General features: G+C 41.8%; 1 protein-coding gene across 3 annotated transcripts in view; it reads left to right on the forward strand.

Annotated features, from left to right (window-relative positions):
• Positions 1-9573: 9573 nt before the first annotated feature.
• ACBD6 (acyl-CoA binding domain containing 6) overlaps positions 9574-14336 on the forward strand; it is a 213444-nt gene continuing 208681 nt past the window's right edge. For all 3 annotated transcript variants that reach the window (XR_011996375.1, XM_072733256.1, XM_026001126.2), the window contains exon 1: positions 9574-10153. Coding sequence is in view for 2 of the 3 variants with exons in the window: in XM_072733256.1 (XP_072589357.1) it covers positions 9932-10153 (222 nt within the window). In the remaining variant the exon portion in view is untranslated. The remainder of the gene's footprint in view (positions 10154-14336) is intronic.

The following is a 14336-nucleotide window of genomic DNA, read 5'->3' on the forward strand; positions in this document are numbered from 1 at the left end:
AAAAAAAAAAGAACTACCTGAATGTTATTTTCTATTTTTAAGGTAATACAAACAAAACTGTTTAATGTGTGTCTGCCTGACCAGATTTTCTTGATGATGAAAACCATTTCTAGTTTTGGATTACTAATGTCCAATCAACTCTTGCAAGCCTAAGTGCCACAAAATTCATGAAAGTCATGATTTCTTCCAGAATGATGCTCAGCTGTGGACATTAAGATAAACAACAACGGGATATTTTGATAAATGCAAAAATAAAGAAAATTTATATGAAAATTCTAATTTTGGTACATTTTCACTTGCTGAGCCTTTTAAACTTTAATAAACATATATCAAGATATACATACTAAATATTTTATCTTTTATTGCATATTTTAGAATGTCAGTGTTTTTAAAGGAGTCTGCCTTTTCTTTCTTTCTTTTTTTTTTTTAAGATTTTGTTTATTTATTCATGAGAGACACTCAGAGAGAGGCAGAGACACAGACAGAGGGAGAAGCAGGCTCCATGCAGGAAGCCCAAAGTGGGACTTGATCCTGGGACTCCAGGATCACACCCTGAGCCAAAGGCAGACGCCCAACTGTTGAGCCACTCAGGCTTCCCACTTTTTTATTTTTTAAGTTTTTTTTTAGAGGGAGGGAGAGAGAGAGAGAGAGAGCATGAGGTGGGAGGCAGAGAGGGGGATTGAGAATCTTAAGCAAGCTCCATGCTCAGCCCGGACGGAGCCCAACATGAAGCTTGATCTCAAGACCCTGAGATTATGATCTGAGTCAAAATCAAGAGTCTGATGCTTAGCCAACTGAGTTGCCCAGGAGTACCCAGAATGTCATTTTTAAACGGAAAGTTCCCCCAAATATTTGGAAGAACAGGGTGAGGTGCAAGCACTTTTTTTTTTTTTCAAGAAAAGAAAACCTAATAAAAGCAAAAACAATAACCAACAACAGTCAAGGTGGTAATGATGTAGATTTGGAGAGCTAAGTTTATCTTGCTCTATGCTGTATAACCTCTATTTCTTATTACAACATTCAGAATAATAAGTGTACTTATTATTAGACTTACACTTATTAAGTGTACTTAGAACATTTTTTTTTAAGCCAAGAGCATCTTAACAAAGGCTGTTTTTCTCTTCATTCTCAGTTTGGGTTCTAAGTCTAAAGAAGAAAAATTAGGATTTGGCTTCTGTTTAAAATAAATATATAAAAATGACATAAACAATTGTTCCATTTTGTGCGTGAGGTCCATGTCTTTCCTAAACATGAAGACCCAAAGGACAAAGATAATCCAGCAAACCTGCGCGCTGGCAGAAAAGAAACCTGGCTCTGTGTTGCCATCATGTGGTCAATTTGTATATTACATCTCCACTCCGCCGGTGCCCTGCAAGATGACAGCCAGCCATCCAAAGCCTGGGTTAAGTGGTTCAAATCCACAGCCGGAAAAAAAACCCCAAAAAAACAAAAAAAACAAATCCACAGCCGGCCCTCATTTTCCCTTTCTTTCTTTATTATTTTAAAAATATTTATTTATTTATTTATTTATTTATTTATTTATTTATTTATGTGTTTATTTACTTATGTATGTATGTATTTATTTATGAGAGAGATTGTGGTGGGGTGGGGGAGGAGCAGAGGGAGAGAGAAACTTAAGCGGACTCCACGTTGACCCCAGAGCCCAGAGGGGGCTCTATCTCAGGACCCCGAGATCATCACCCTGAGATCAGACCTGAGCTGAAACTAAGAGTTAGACCCTTTACACAATGCACCACCCAGGTGCCCCAGGCCTCATTTTTCATACAAAGATGTTATATTTTATGAAGTCACAATATGTTAGTTATGTTTTTACTTTCTGGACTCTTTAGTCTTTAAACAAGTAACTGTACCCAGAAAAAGATCACAGAGATGGAGAAGAAAAATTTCAGTTTCTTGGTTTCAAGTTCAGTGATATTTTCCTTAAAGATTTTACTTTTAATGTATCCACAAATAGTTTAAATTAGTTTCTGCCAATTGACTAATAGCTCCCTTTTCATTTAATGAATACTGAGCACTGTGTGTCTTACTAGAGAGAAAAACCCCAGACTACAGCATTGGGTGTCAACTACCCTTCAATAAAAATAAATAGATAATATACACACACATATATATGCACATATTACATATTAGGAGATCTGTGTATTAGATCTGTTTGGACACCCACCTAAACATATCAAGCCTCATGCAAATCATTCAACATTTAAAAGACTCCTTGTGAAAACTAACAGAGCTCAACTGAGGACTTTCATGGGGAGGATATCCAGCTAAAAAAATCCTATCATTATTTTGCTTCAGTGTGTACCACAAGATTTTGTACTTAATTTTACTGTGTTATTTAACTTTCTAATTTTTTTCATGAGTACTAATCTTGTTTCTCCAACTAAAATTTAAATTATTTGATGGCAAAAATGATAGCAGACTTCCTGGCCTGTGGACTTTTTACTGTATTACATTATCTGAAAAGTTAATAAGTGAGCATTTAAAAATTCATTGTTGATTAATTTTCAGAAAGTCAAAATAACAATATGAAATTTAAAAGTGACTTTACATTTACTAAAATGTATGCAGCACCATTAATGTACTAGCTAATGTATTAACAATGACAACAACCAAAATGTTTCCAAATGTGGGGCAGAAATGAGCCATCACTACCCACTTACTTGAGTCCACTGGTTTTCTGTACTGCTCTGTGGTTCATTTTACCAGTGGAATCTCTTCAGGACTGATAACTAAGAATATACTAGGCTTTTATTATTTAATCCTATTTTGCTTTATGGCATGTGATTTGTCCTTGTATTTGAACCCATGTAATGATAAGCAGCACAAGATTCTATCAAGTCAGTTTCTAAACCCATAAACACATCCTCCAGAAATCTCTGTTATTTGTATAGAGTAAAGCTCATCCATTATCATCAAGCAGCCTCTACTGGGCAGCCCTGGTGGCTTAGCGGTTTAGCGCCGCCTTCAGCCTGGGGCCTGATCCTGGAGTCCCAGGATCGAGTCCCACATCAGGCTCCCTGCATGGAGCCTACTTCTCCCTCTCCTGTGTCTCTGCCTCTGTCCCTTTCTCTCTCTGTCTCATGAATAAATAAATAAAATCTTAAAGAAAAAAAAAACAGCCTCTACTAAGGCAGGGGATGGAGGAGGTCTCAAAATTAATCACATTTTTTCTTAATATTTAGTAGGAAATATCTAACTTCCTGAGAGCTTGAGGATGTGTTTGTTGTCATTAAATTTTATTCATTATACAGATTTCATAAAGATTTCAAGGTCAGAGTTCTGATTTCCCTGTTGTGATTTCCTCCTCCTCCTACTCCTCCTCTTCTTCTTCTTCTTTTAGTATAATCTGCTAATTATTGTATTTAAAGGTGGTCAAATGAACTCCAAGATTATGCAAATTAGATAATATAGTCTAATATCTCTCTCTACCTGCTTATCTGCCTATGTGCCAGCATCCCACTAATGCACTTAAAGAGTTGGATTAAAGGCCACAGATAGCCTAGAAGATTATGTCTAGGTAAATACCACCAATTTGATTAGTGACATACAAATAAGCCACTGATCTATAAGAATTCCATTCTTTCCAATATTTGCAAAATAATGCAGTCTTTGTTAAGCAAGGTATTCCTCTTAGGAGTAGGTTAACATATGTTTTGATTTTTAGCTTGTGTTGTTGAGAGAAAAACAGGTAATTACACTTCTGCTGTTTGTTTATGGAAACTTATTATTAAGTGAAAACAAGCAATATTGCTTGTTATTTTTATACTCTTGTGCCTTTACTCATGCTACTTTTCTGTCTGGATGCTCTCTCCACATCGCTTATTATATATTATTGCCCTATTCATTTACTATCCTAAGCCCTTAAAGAACAATGACTGTGTCTTTTATACATTCACTCACTTACCTATTCAATAAAGATTTAGCTATGTGCCAACTCTGGGGAATACAACAGTGATAAAACAGACAAAAATGTCTGCCTTTCTGGCACTTATATGGAAATGATAAAACAAATGAGTAAAATATATTGTTAGTTAGGTGGCAATAAGTGCTAAAGTAGTGGGATAGAGTGTTGGGAAGATGGAGTTGCGATTTTTAATAAGGTGGCCAAGGAAAGTTTGGCTAATGCAACAATTAAACAAAGACCCAAAGGAAGTGAGGGCAAACTGCATAGAAATCTGGGGATAGAGTACTGTAGTAAGAGATACTAGTAAACATAAAGGCACTAAAATAGGAGGATGTTGAATAATGCCTGGTTTGAAGAAGAGCTGCAAGGAGGTCCAGGATGCTGGAGACAGTGAGAAGAATGATAATCTTGTTTATCCATAGAGTTTAACACTGTAACTAAAACATATTAGGAGTTAACATTTTTGATGAATTATGAATATTTTAATGGTAATGTAAAAAAAAAAAGGTCAATAGTTTACAAAACCGAATTGTGCTAAATCCACTTACTTATTTTTTTAAGATTTTATTTATTTGACAGAGAGAAAGGGAGAGCAAGCAAGCATGCATAAGCAGGGGGAGCAGCAAGGCAAGCTGATCATGATAATTATGACATGTGGCCTTGATTCCAGGATCCTGGGATCATGACCTGAGCCAAAGTCAGATGCCCAACAGACTGAGCTACCCTGGTGTCCCCCATCCCCCACCCCAAATATTTTCTTTGTTCTGACTAGTTTGACATCAAAACAGGTATCACTTTTATTTAATTCAGGTTTTAGGTCAGTTCAGGATGTTATGTTGCAGTATGCTACAATCTTCTCTTTGAACTTAAAGTACTTTTCAGTGAATATTAACACTGGAAAATACCAGCAAACATTGTTGGGTAGTATTTTCATAACATAACATTCAGATCTCTTAGTAAAGTTAGCAGCACTACTTAGAATCACTTAAAGAAATTTCCAGTTTAAGGACTTACTTTGCTTCCAAACTGTATTTCTCAGAACATCACTCACTGAATTTGTATAAAGTGTACTATGCATATAATGTTATTAATATTTATTATATTTGCAAGAGTGACTCACTGTTAGCAGCAGGTGGGGGCCATGAACACATGTACACCAAGGCAACCACCACCAGTGAGACTGATTAGCTCTTGACAACTTCTCTCCTAACTTTCCCTGGCTCACTTTGGACTGCTTTTGACTTGTTGGCGGATCCCTTTGAATCAGTAATTTTTCCATATTAGTTGTTAATCTTTAATACTGATTGTTATACTTTCATTCTAATTATAATATTTTCTCCTGTCTTCCAATGTATTGGCTGATTTTTTCCTTTAGATTTGGAAAAACAGGGATCCCTGGGTGGCGCAGCGGTTTGGCACCTGCCTTTGGCCCAGGGCGCGATCCTGGAGACCCGGGATGGAATCCCACGTCAGGCTCCCGGTGCATGGAGCCTGCTTCTCCCTCTGCCTGTATCTCTGCCTCTCTCTCTCTCTCTGTGTGACTATCATAAATAAATAAAAATTAAAAAAAAAATTTTAGATTTGGAAAAACATGTTCAGTTCCCTACAGTCCTCAAGAAATGCTTGAATGAAACTACCAAGGATAAATCACCAATTGATTTATTCCCCCAAAGTTGCCAGATCCTGATAGTTTGGGAGTTTTAATAGAATCTTCAAGAAATCAAACTTTCTCAAATTTCAATGTCCTTCTGCTGGAGACCTCCAGGAAGTCAGCTCTAGTAAACCCAGTGGTATTTATTTCTGGTTGCAGGGAGGAAGAATACACACTACTGGGAGCTACGGGCTATAACAATAAAAAGGTGTTCAAAGCAGCTGTTAGATAATTTAGACTTTGGCTGATGACTAGAGGGAGAGTCTAATAGCAGAGATCTGTTCTCAACTGGATGCTGTGAGAAAGCCAGGGCAATTCTATGATTGGGCATCTCAATAAACCTTATCTATAGGGAAAGAAGTCTAATACAGGAATAAAGCTGTAATTTGTAAAGAAGTAGTAACCATTCATTTGGCCAAAAGAAAGGGTGTTTGATATTTTGTGGGACAGAGTGATCTTGTTTTTGTCTGTGGTTTAGACAGATTCATGAAGTGCTTTGCCTTATCTTATTTTATCATGGTTTTATAATGACCTTGTCCGAGGTTGGGATTCCATGAGATTATTTCTAATAGGACAATAATATGGCTTAGCCGTGAGTGTCCAGCCAGTTTTGGAATGGCAGGGGCTCTTCTTGTCTTCCTTTTTCATGTGCTATTTTTAATATTTTTATTGAAATATTAATGCACATACAGAAAATTATTTTTTATTTTTATTTTTTTGAAAAGTATAATTTTTAAAAAGATTTGAGAGAGAGAGAGCACCAGCAGGAAGAGGGGCAGAGAGAGAGGGAGAAGCAGACTCCCTACTGAGCAGGGAGCCCAACATGGGTTAAAAGCAGACACTTAACCAACTGAGTCACCCCGTTGCCCCTAAAAATTTTATTTATTTATTTGAGAGAGAGAGAGAGGGAGATAGAGAAAGCACAACTGGGGTAAGCGGAGAGAAAGCACAACTGGGGTAAGGGGAGAGAGAGAGAAGCAGGTTCCCTGCTGAGAGGGAACTCAATTTGGGGCTTAATCCCAGGACCCTGGGAATCATGACCTGAGCTGAAGGCAGATGCTTAACCAACTGAGCCACTCAGGTGTTCCCAAAAGTATAAAAGTGAACTTTCATAAAGTGAACATGCCTGTGTAACCAGTGTTTCACTCAAGACTATGCACTCTGGTGGCTTTAAAATAAAAGATTCATTTATTTATTTGAGAGAGAGAGAGAGAGTAGCCCAGGTGGCTCAGTGGTTTAGTGCCACCTTCAGCCCAGGGCGTGATCCTGGAGACCCAGGCTGAGTCCCATGTCAGGCTCCCTGCATGGAGCCTGCTTCTCCCTCTGCCTATGTCTCTGTCTCTCTCTCTGTGTGTGTGTCTCTCATGAATGGATGGGTAAAATCTTAAAGAGAGAGAGAGAGAGAACATGAGCAGGGGGAGGGGTAGAGGGAGAGGGAAAGAGAAAACCCCAAGCAGACTCCCCACTGAGCTTGGACCTCCACCTTGGGCTTAACAATGGCTGGATCTCAGGATCCTGAGATCATAATCTGAGCTGAAATCAAGAATCAGATGCTTAATTGACTGAGCCACCCAGTACAATTGACTGCGCCCTCCTGGGTTTTAACACCACAGAATAGTTTTGCCTGATTTTGAGCTTTATATGAATGGAAACATAGGGGTTCTTTTGTATCAGGCTTTCTGGGTTCTATGTTTAAGAGATTCATTCATGTGTTGTTAATTGTAACTAATTCATTCTTGCTGCTGAATGGTACTCCATTATGTAAACACACTATATTTATTCTACTGTTGGTGGACTTCTGGGAGTTTCCAGTTTGGGAAAACAGAAATAGAAACAGTGCTGCCATGAATGTTCCTGTACATGCTTTTAGTGAACACATGTATGCATTCTCACCAGATAAAAGTAGAATTGCTGTATACTTCTGTTCATAAGAGAATTCTGCTTGCTTCATTCTCATGTTATCTAAACTGTTGCTGAATACAGAAAAAGATGAAACTTTCTGAATATTTTCTTTTTTTTTCTAAATATTTTCTAAAGGATACTACTACCCTGATACAAAATTGAGAAAGGATAGGGAAAAAAAGGAATATTATTGGTTAATGCCCTCTTTAATTAGAGATGTAAAGATACTACCGTCAGCAAACAGAACCCACAGATATGGGGGAAAAAAAAAAAAGGCAAGACCGGGACCAGAATGGGTTTATTCAGGAAGAGAAGTATCACTTAAAATTAGGAAATCTATTAATGTATTAAAATGTATGTTAACTTATCAATTTCAATTATAAATATAATTCATCAAATTCCTATTAACTTATTGTTAATATAGTTCATTACAAGAGAAACTTTATTAATAATTCCTTTAAAAGGTTAAAGGAGGGGATCCCTGGGTGGCGCAGCGGTTTGGCGCCTGCCTTTGGCCCAGGGCGCGATCCTGGAGATCCGGGATCGAATCCCACGTCGGGCTCCCAGTGCATGGAGCCTGCTTCTCCCTCTGCCTGTGTCTCTGCCTCTCTCTCTCTGTGTGACTATCAATAAATAAATAAATAAATAAATAAATAAATAAATAAAAGATTAAAGGAGAAAAAAACATATAAACGGCCTAAAAAGCTGTCCATAACATTAAATTCACGTTTCTAGTAAAAATTCTAGGAACAGAGAGCTACAAAGGTCCCTGCATCCTCCCTTCATTGTACTTTTCAGGTTCATTGTCTGTAATTACACCACAGACAGACTAACCCCTGCCTAAAACAACGGATGAGTTTGAATTTTTCCTTGCCTCTCTATTGATTAGCTGTGCAGCCTTGGGCAAGGCGCTCAACCTCTCTGTGATTTCCTCCGTACACAGCGCAAATAACTGTACCTATCATCAGTAGTCGGGATTAAGTCCCTCACACGTGAACGGCTTCGGTGAGTTATTATCATCATCGCATTTTAATCACAAGAATTTGTCCATCAGCCATCCCTTGATTGGATGGACTGCGAGTGCCTGGAGGGCAGAGACAAACGGGCACATTCCAGAACCTCAAGGAATGTTCGTGGAGCCCCGAGCCCAGCTCTCCCAGCGTCGGGCCTTCCCCGTCTGCCCGGCGGCCGGAATCACGCGCCCAGTAACCGCTCCTTAGACACCGTCTTTGCACCAATCTTGATGGTGCTCCTTACGTCGCTCCGAGCACTAAATGCACACTCAGGGTTTCCGTTTTTGCTTTACGACACTTGGGGCGTAATAACCCCTAAGTACAAGTTGATTGTCATAACCGTGTCGCAGTTTTTGTGTGGTTTAGTGTTCAGCTCCTTGAGGGCACTTCAGCGTCTGCAAAACCCGACAGCCGAGGCTCGGTCCCAGGAGCCCGGTGCTAACGCGGCCCGGCTGGGGGGAAGCGGGGGGCGACCCCGCCCCGCCCCGAGGAAGGGGCGCACAGCCAAGCAGGCGGCGTCCGAGCGGAAAGCCCCGCCTCCCGGGCTTTCACCCGTTATTCAAGTCGGAGCCAAGCTCCCGAGCAACAGATGCGCGCGCAGGGGTCCGAGGCCAGTTTGGGGGCGCCCGGGCCACACGACCCGCCGAGGCGGGCGCAGGCGGAACCTTCGTCCTCGGCTCCGTGTTTCCCGCGACTCCGCTCCTACCGCCACACTAGCACCCGGGGGCCACCGTCCCCGCCCCGAGGGCCTATTCCCAGAACGGTTTCCTGACTCTGAATAGTCATTTTGGTGCAACGACGAACAGACATCCCAACGACTGAGGAGAGTCTCTCCGAGCTGCAGCTCCGTAGCGTGGCCCCGCGAGTGCCCGGTGGCCGGACGTGGGTGCACCCGGCGCAGAGCCCGCCGCCGCCGCCGCCGCCGCGCCTCGCCCCGCGCGCGTGCTCGGACACGTGCTCGGACGCGTGCTCGGGCGCGCGCGTGCTCGGACACGTGCTCGGGCGCGCGGCCCTGCCCGCCCTGCCCCCCCGCGCGCGCACGCGCACGCGGCCCCCGCCCCGCCCCCGCGCGCACGCCGCCCCGCCCCCCGCCCGCGCCGCCCGCCGCCCTCCCTTCCGGATCTCTCAGCTGCGCCGCCGGGAGACCCCCTCGCCGGTGAGGGGCTCCGAGTCGAGCCCGAGCGCGGTGCCGGCCGGAGGAAGCCGCAGGAGACCGGGTGGGCCGGGCGAGCCGCCGACAGTAGCGGGGCCTGCCCTGCACGCCCGGAGAGAAGTGGGAGGCGGGCGGAGTTACGGGAGGCCGCGCGGAGCGAGTGAGCGTGGGTCCGACTCGAGGTCGGGCTCAGGCCCGAGGCGGGTGGGCCAGGCCCCCCGAGCCGGCGTCGCGCGCGGCCTGGGACGCACTGAGCGGGCGCGGAGGCGCGGGGCGAGCGAGGACGCATGGCCTCGCCGTTCCTGACCGCGGGGGCCACCACGGGCGACAGCGGCGGAGAGCTGAGCTCGGGGGACGACTCCGGCGAGGTGGAGTCCCTCCAGAGCCCCGAGACCGAGACGTCCGGGAGCCTGGCAGAGCTCTTCGAGCAGGCTGCCGCGCACCTCCAGGGCCTGGTTCAGGTGGCCAGCCGGGAGCAGCTCTTGTACCTGTATGCCAGGTACAAGCAGGTAAGGTCCCGGGAAGGGGGTGGGTGCGGGAGAGCGACAGGAGAGGCCTTCTCTGTCCCCCAGAATGTGATCGTACAGGTGCTTGGTTGATGGCTAGGTGGGATGAAGTCTGCTGTGTGTGTGTGTGTGTGTGTGTGTGTGGTCGTCTCCTACAGCATTAGCATCATTCTCAATGTGGAAAGGGCCTGTCCGCTGTCCTGGGAGACAGAGGTGGTTGGACACCGAATGACAGTTTCCCGTGTCTTCTCTGACTTGCACAGTGACCTTGCACTCGTGCTTTTACCAGCTTCAGAACCTTTGTAAAATGAGGATGATGAAATAAGGTTTATCATTCACTCTTGCCAAAGGGTCACATGGAGGTAATTATGGAAGTAACATGGTCATATGGAAGTAATGTTAAAAAAGAAATTGTGAGATCCTGGAGAATTATGTGATCGTAATAAAAGGGTGATGCAAAATAACCCATTACTAGTTTTATTATTGTGATTTTTAAAAATCACAGATATATTAGACTTGTGTTTTGGCTTAATGGGCAGGAATTCTGACTGTTAGATACAATTATAAACATTTTAAAGCTGGTAAACGCCAGGTGAAACAACCCCCTTCCTTTGGGGGATAGGAAACGGAAGCCCAAAGAGAGTAGATAACCTGTCCAGGGTCTTAGGGACAGATGAGTGGGAACTGGAACTAGATTGTAGCTCCTGACTCTGACTAAGGCTCTGAGCTTTATCTGGAAATAATAATCCTAATGTCATGTAAGACATGTTTAATTTAGCATTCAAAGAGTCATAGGTACCAGAAGGAAAAATGATTGCTTTATCATAATCAATCAATAGTTGTATAACATCTTTTATGTGCAAAACACTTGGGTGTTAGCCTACAGGGAGTGCAAAGAAGAAAAAGCATGGTGCTATTTTCCTTCAAGAGACTTGGAAAGTTACATGAGGAGTCTAGATTTAAACACATGAAAATTGTTAAGAAGAGTTAGATAACATTTTAGGAAAACTCCAGCTCTTTGGAACACTGGAAGCAATGAGCACATTTTATTTCACTAAAAAAATTTAGGGATGCCTGGGTGGCTCAGAGGTTGAGCGTCTTGCCTTTGGCTCAGGGGATCAAGTCCCACATCGGGCTCCCTGCATGGAGCCTGCTTCTCCTTCTGCCAATGTCTCTTCCTCTCTCTGTGTGTCTTTCATGAATAAATAAATAAAATCTTAAAAAAAATTTTTTTTACCGTTGTTTTACTTCTTGATATCTATTCCCTTATGCATTCTTTTAAGAAAAAAAAAATAGTTTTAAGATCCCTCTGTAGGGGATCCCTGGGTGGCTCAAGAGTTTAGCTCCTGCCTTTGGCCCAGGGCGTGATCCTGGAGTCCCGGGATCGAGTCCCGGGATCGAGTCCTCCATGGAGCTCCTTGCATGGAGCTTGCTTCTTCCTCTGCCTCTGGCTCTGCCTCTCTCTCTCTCTCTCTCTCTCTCTCTCACTCTCTCTCTGTGTTTCTCATGAATAAATAAAATCTTAAAAAAAAAAAAAAGACCCCTCTGTATTCTTCAATGATTATACTGAATAGCGATGAACTATCTTTTGAGGACTGGTGAATTTGAATTATGAATACCAGTTAAAGTGACTTGAGAGACATAGCTGTAGATACATACGGTATAAATTACAGTGTTGAATGAAAATTGCCCTTGAATTGGCTTTGGAATTTCTTTCTTGCAGAAGTTCTGGATATCTTTTTCTCTTTGGTTATTTACCTTGTCCCAATAACATCAAAATGAGACTTTCAGTTATTTAACAAGAGTTTATTGAACATTCTGCTAGGACCTTTAACATGTCTGACTGCTAATTCTTCGGGCAGCATAAAACTGTTTTTCTCCAAATTCCCTAGAGAACATTCTTTTTCTTTCTAGGACATAACTTTATTACTGATATTAGTGTCATCATTATTAGTATCTGATTTCTGGATTATCAGTGAACTGTAGTCATCTGTTAACTGGTAACCATTCTGTCTCAAGTATACTCACTTAATCCTGGAAGTGGTGTGTCCCTCACCCTTTCAAGAACTCCATGTTAAGGTGTTTAGAAATATTCTGTATCTGGAAATAAAATTCTTCATTATTAGAAAATAGGATTATGCTTACTTAGATATGACATTGGGATGCAATTTTCATCCATTCTTCTAAATTTTTTTTTCTTTTTTTCTTTTTTTTTGAGAGGGAGAAAGAATTGTAAGCAGGCTCCATGCCCAGTGCAGAGCCTGATGCAGGGCTCCATACCATGACCCCAAGATCATGACCTCAGCTAAAAATCAGGAGTCAGATACTTAACTGACTGAGCACCCAGGTGCCCCTAAATATATTTTTTAAAGGTTTTATTTATTTATTCATGAGAGACACACAGAGAGAGGGTGAGACACCGGCAGAGGGAGAAGCAGGCCGCATGCAGGGAGCCCGACATGGGACTCCATTCCAGGTCTCCAGGATCACGCCCTGGGCTGAAGGCGGCACTAAACCACTGAGCCGCCAGGGCTACCCTAATTTTTTTTTTTTTTTAACAGAATTCTGAGATAGTGTTAAAAATCTTTGATTTTTTTGATTAGCATCTTTGATAAAATAATAAAATTGAAATGCCAATATAATTTTTGCATGGTGGATCAGAATCTCTCATGAAACAATTATGTTTTGTATTTGGAGTAGCACTGTATTTTGGAGGCCAAATGAAATAGTTGTCCCCAGGAGGATGATAAAAATAAGCTGAGCTGTGAGCCTTCTTTTCTTAGGCAGAGCTCCAAACTTACCTAACATAATAGCTCTTTTAGCCTCACATAAGCCTGTGGCTTCAAAATCATCTTTTAGTGAAGTTTCAAATAGAAATGAACCAATGAACAGTCTTTTGGTACTCCACATTATCCTACACTTTCCCATCAAAAGATCACTAATTGACTCCTGTGAAAACTCCAGGACAATGAAAATTTCAAATCCCTGTTAGCTTCATTTTACAGGACCCTTCAACACTAGCACAGTGAAGGTTCTCAGCATGTTCTACTTTAACCTGCTCACACATAATTCACTGGCATTTGCCATTAGCCCCCTTTGTTAAAATATTCTGTTTTAAGGGCACTGGATATATCCTGTATGTATCAGAACATACTGTTCTGTTAAGGTGGCACATTTTGCAACTCTGCTTTATAGCTTATGATTCATTATTAATGATTTGGAAACTGTTTCTCATCATGTCCTAAAACCCTGTAGTTTTATTTGTCCAGTCTTTTCTGATCCAGAACAATTCTTTGAATTGGGGATTACAGAAGCTTCTGTTTCAGAATACAAGGTCAGCTGCTTAGCTTTTATTTTCATCACACATAATGGTCTGGAGGTAGGTGATCTAGGGCTGGTAGGGTGATTTTGCTTCATGAGATCACCCAGGGGCTTAGTTTTTTTCTGTCCTGTAGTTCAGCCATCCCCAAAGCAGCAGTTCTCAAATTATGGTGTAGAGACCCCTGAGAATCCCTGAGACTTTCTCAGGAGATCTATAAGATCAGAACTATTTTCATGATAATACTAAAACAATATTTGCCTTTCTTCTGTGTGGTAAAACTGCTGGTGCATCAGCATGAATCAAGGCTGGGCAGCAAACTGTACCAGTAGTCCTATATTTTTACCACCATGTACTCAGTTAAAAAAAAAGCCAATTTCACTTAAAAATGTCTTTGATAAAGCAGTAAAAACTATTGATTTTTATTAAATATTAACTCAAGTACAGGTCTTTTTAATATTGTATGTGATGAAATGGGGAGTACACACAAGGCAGTTCTGCACACTGCATTATGTTGGTTATTTTGAGGAAAAGCACTTGTGTAATTTTTGAGTTGCAAGCTGAGCTGTCCACATTTTATGTGAAACATCATTTTTCCTTAATAGCACAACTCACAGATAAACTATGGTTATTTAAATTTGAGTATTTGGCAGATGGCTTCTTCAAAGTGAATGAAGTGAGCCTGTCACTTTAAGGAAAACAACTGCCAGTATTTGTTGCCAATGGTCGTGTTTGAGCCTTCAAGTGAAAATTAGAGGTTTGGCAAATGTGTGTCACATGAACTTGACAGCTTCCTAATACTTAAAAACTTTTTCGATGAGATTAATGGTGATTTTAATGATTGTAAACTTTGGCTCTTGTATAATG

The sequence above is a fragment of the Vulpes vulpes genome, chromosome 13 (assembly GCF_048418805.1).
Source record: "Vulpes vulpes isolate BD-2025 chromosome 13, VulVul3, whole genome shotgun sequence".
NCBI lineage: Eukaryota > Metazoa > Chordata > Mammalia > Carnivora > Canidae > Vulpes > Vulpes vulpes.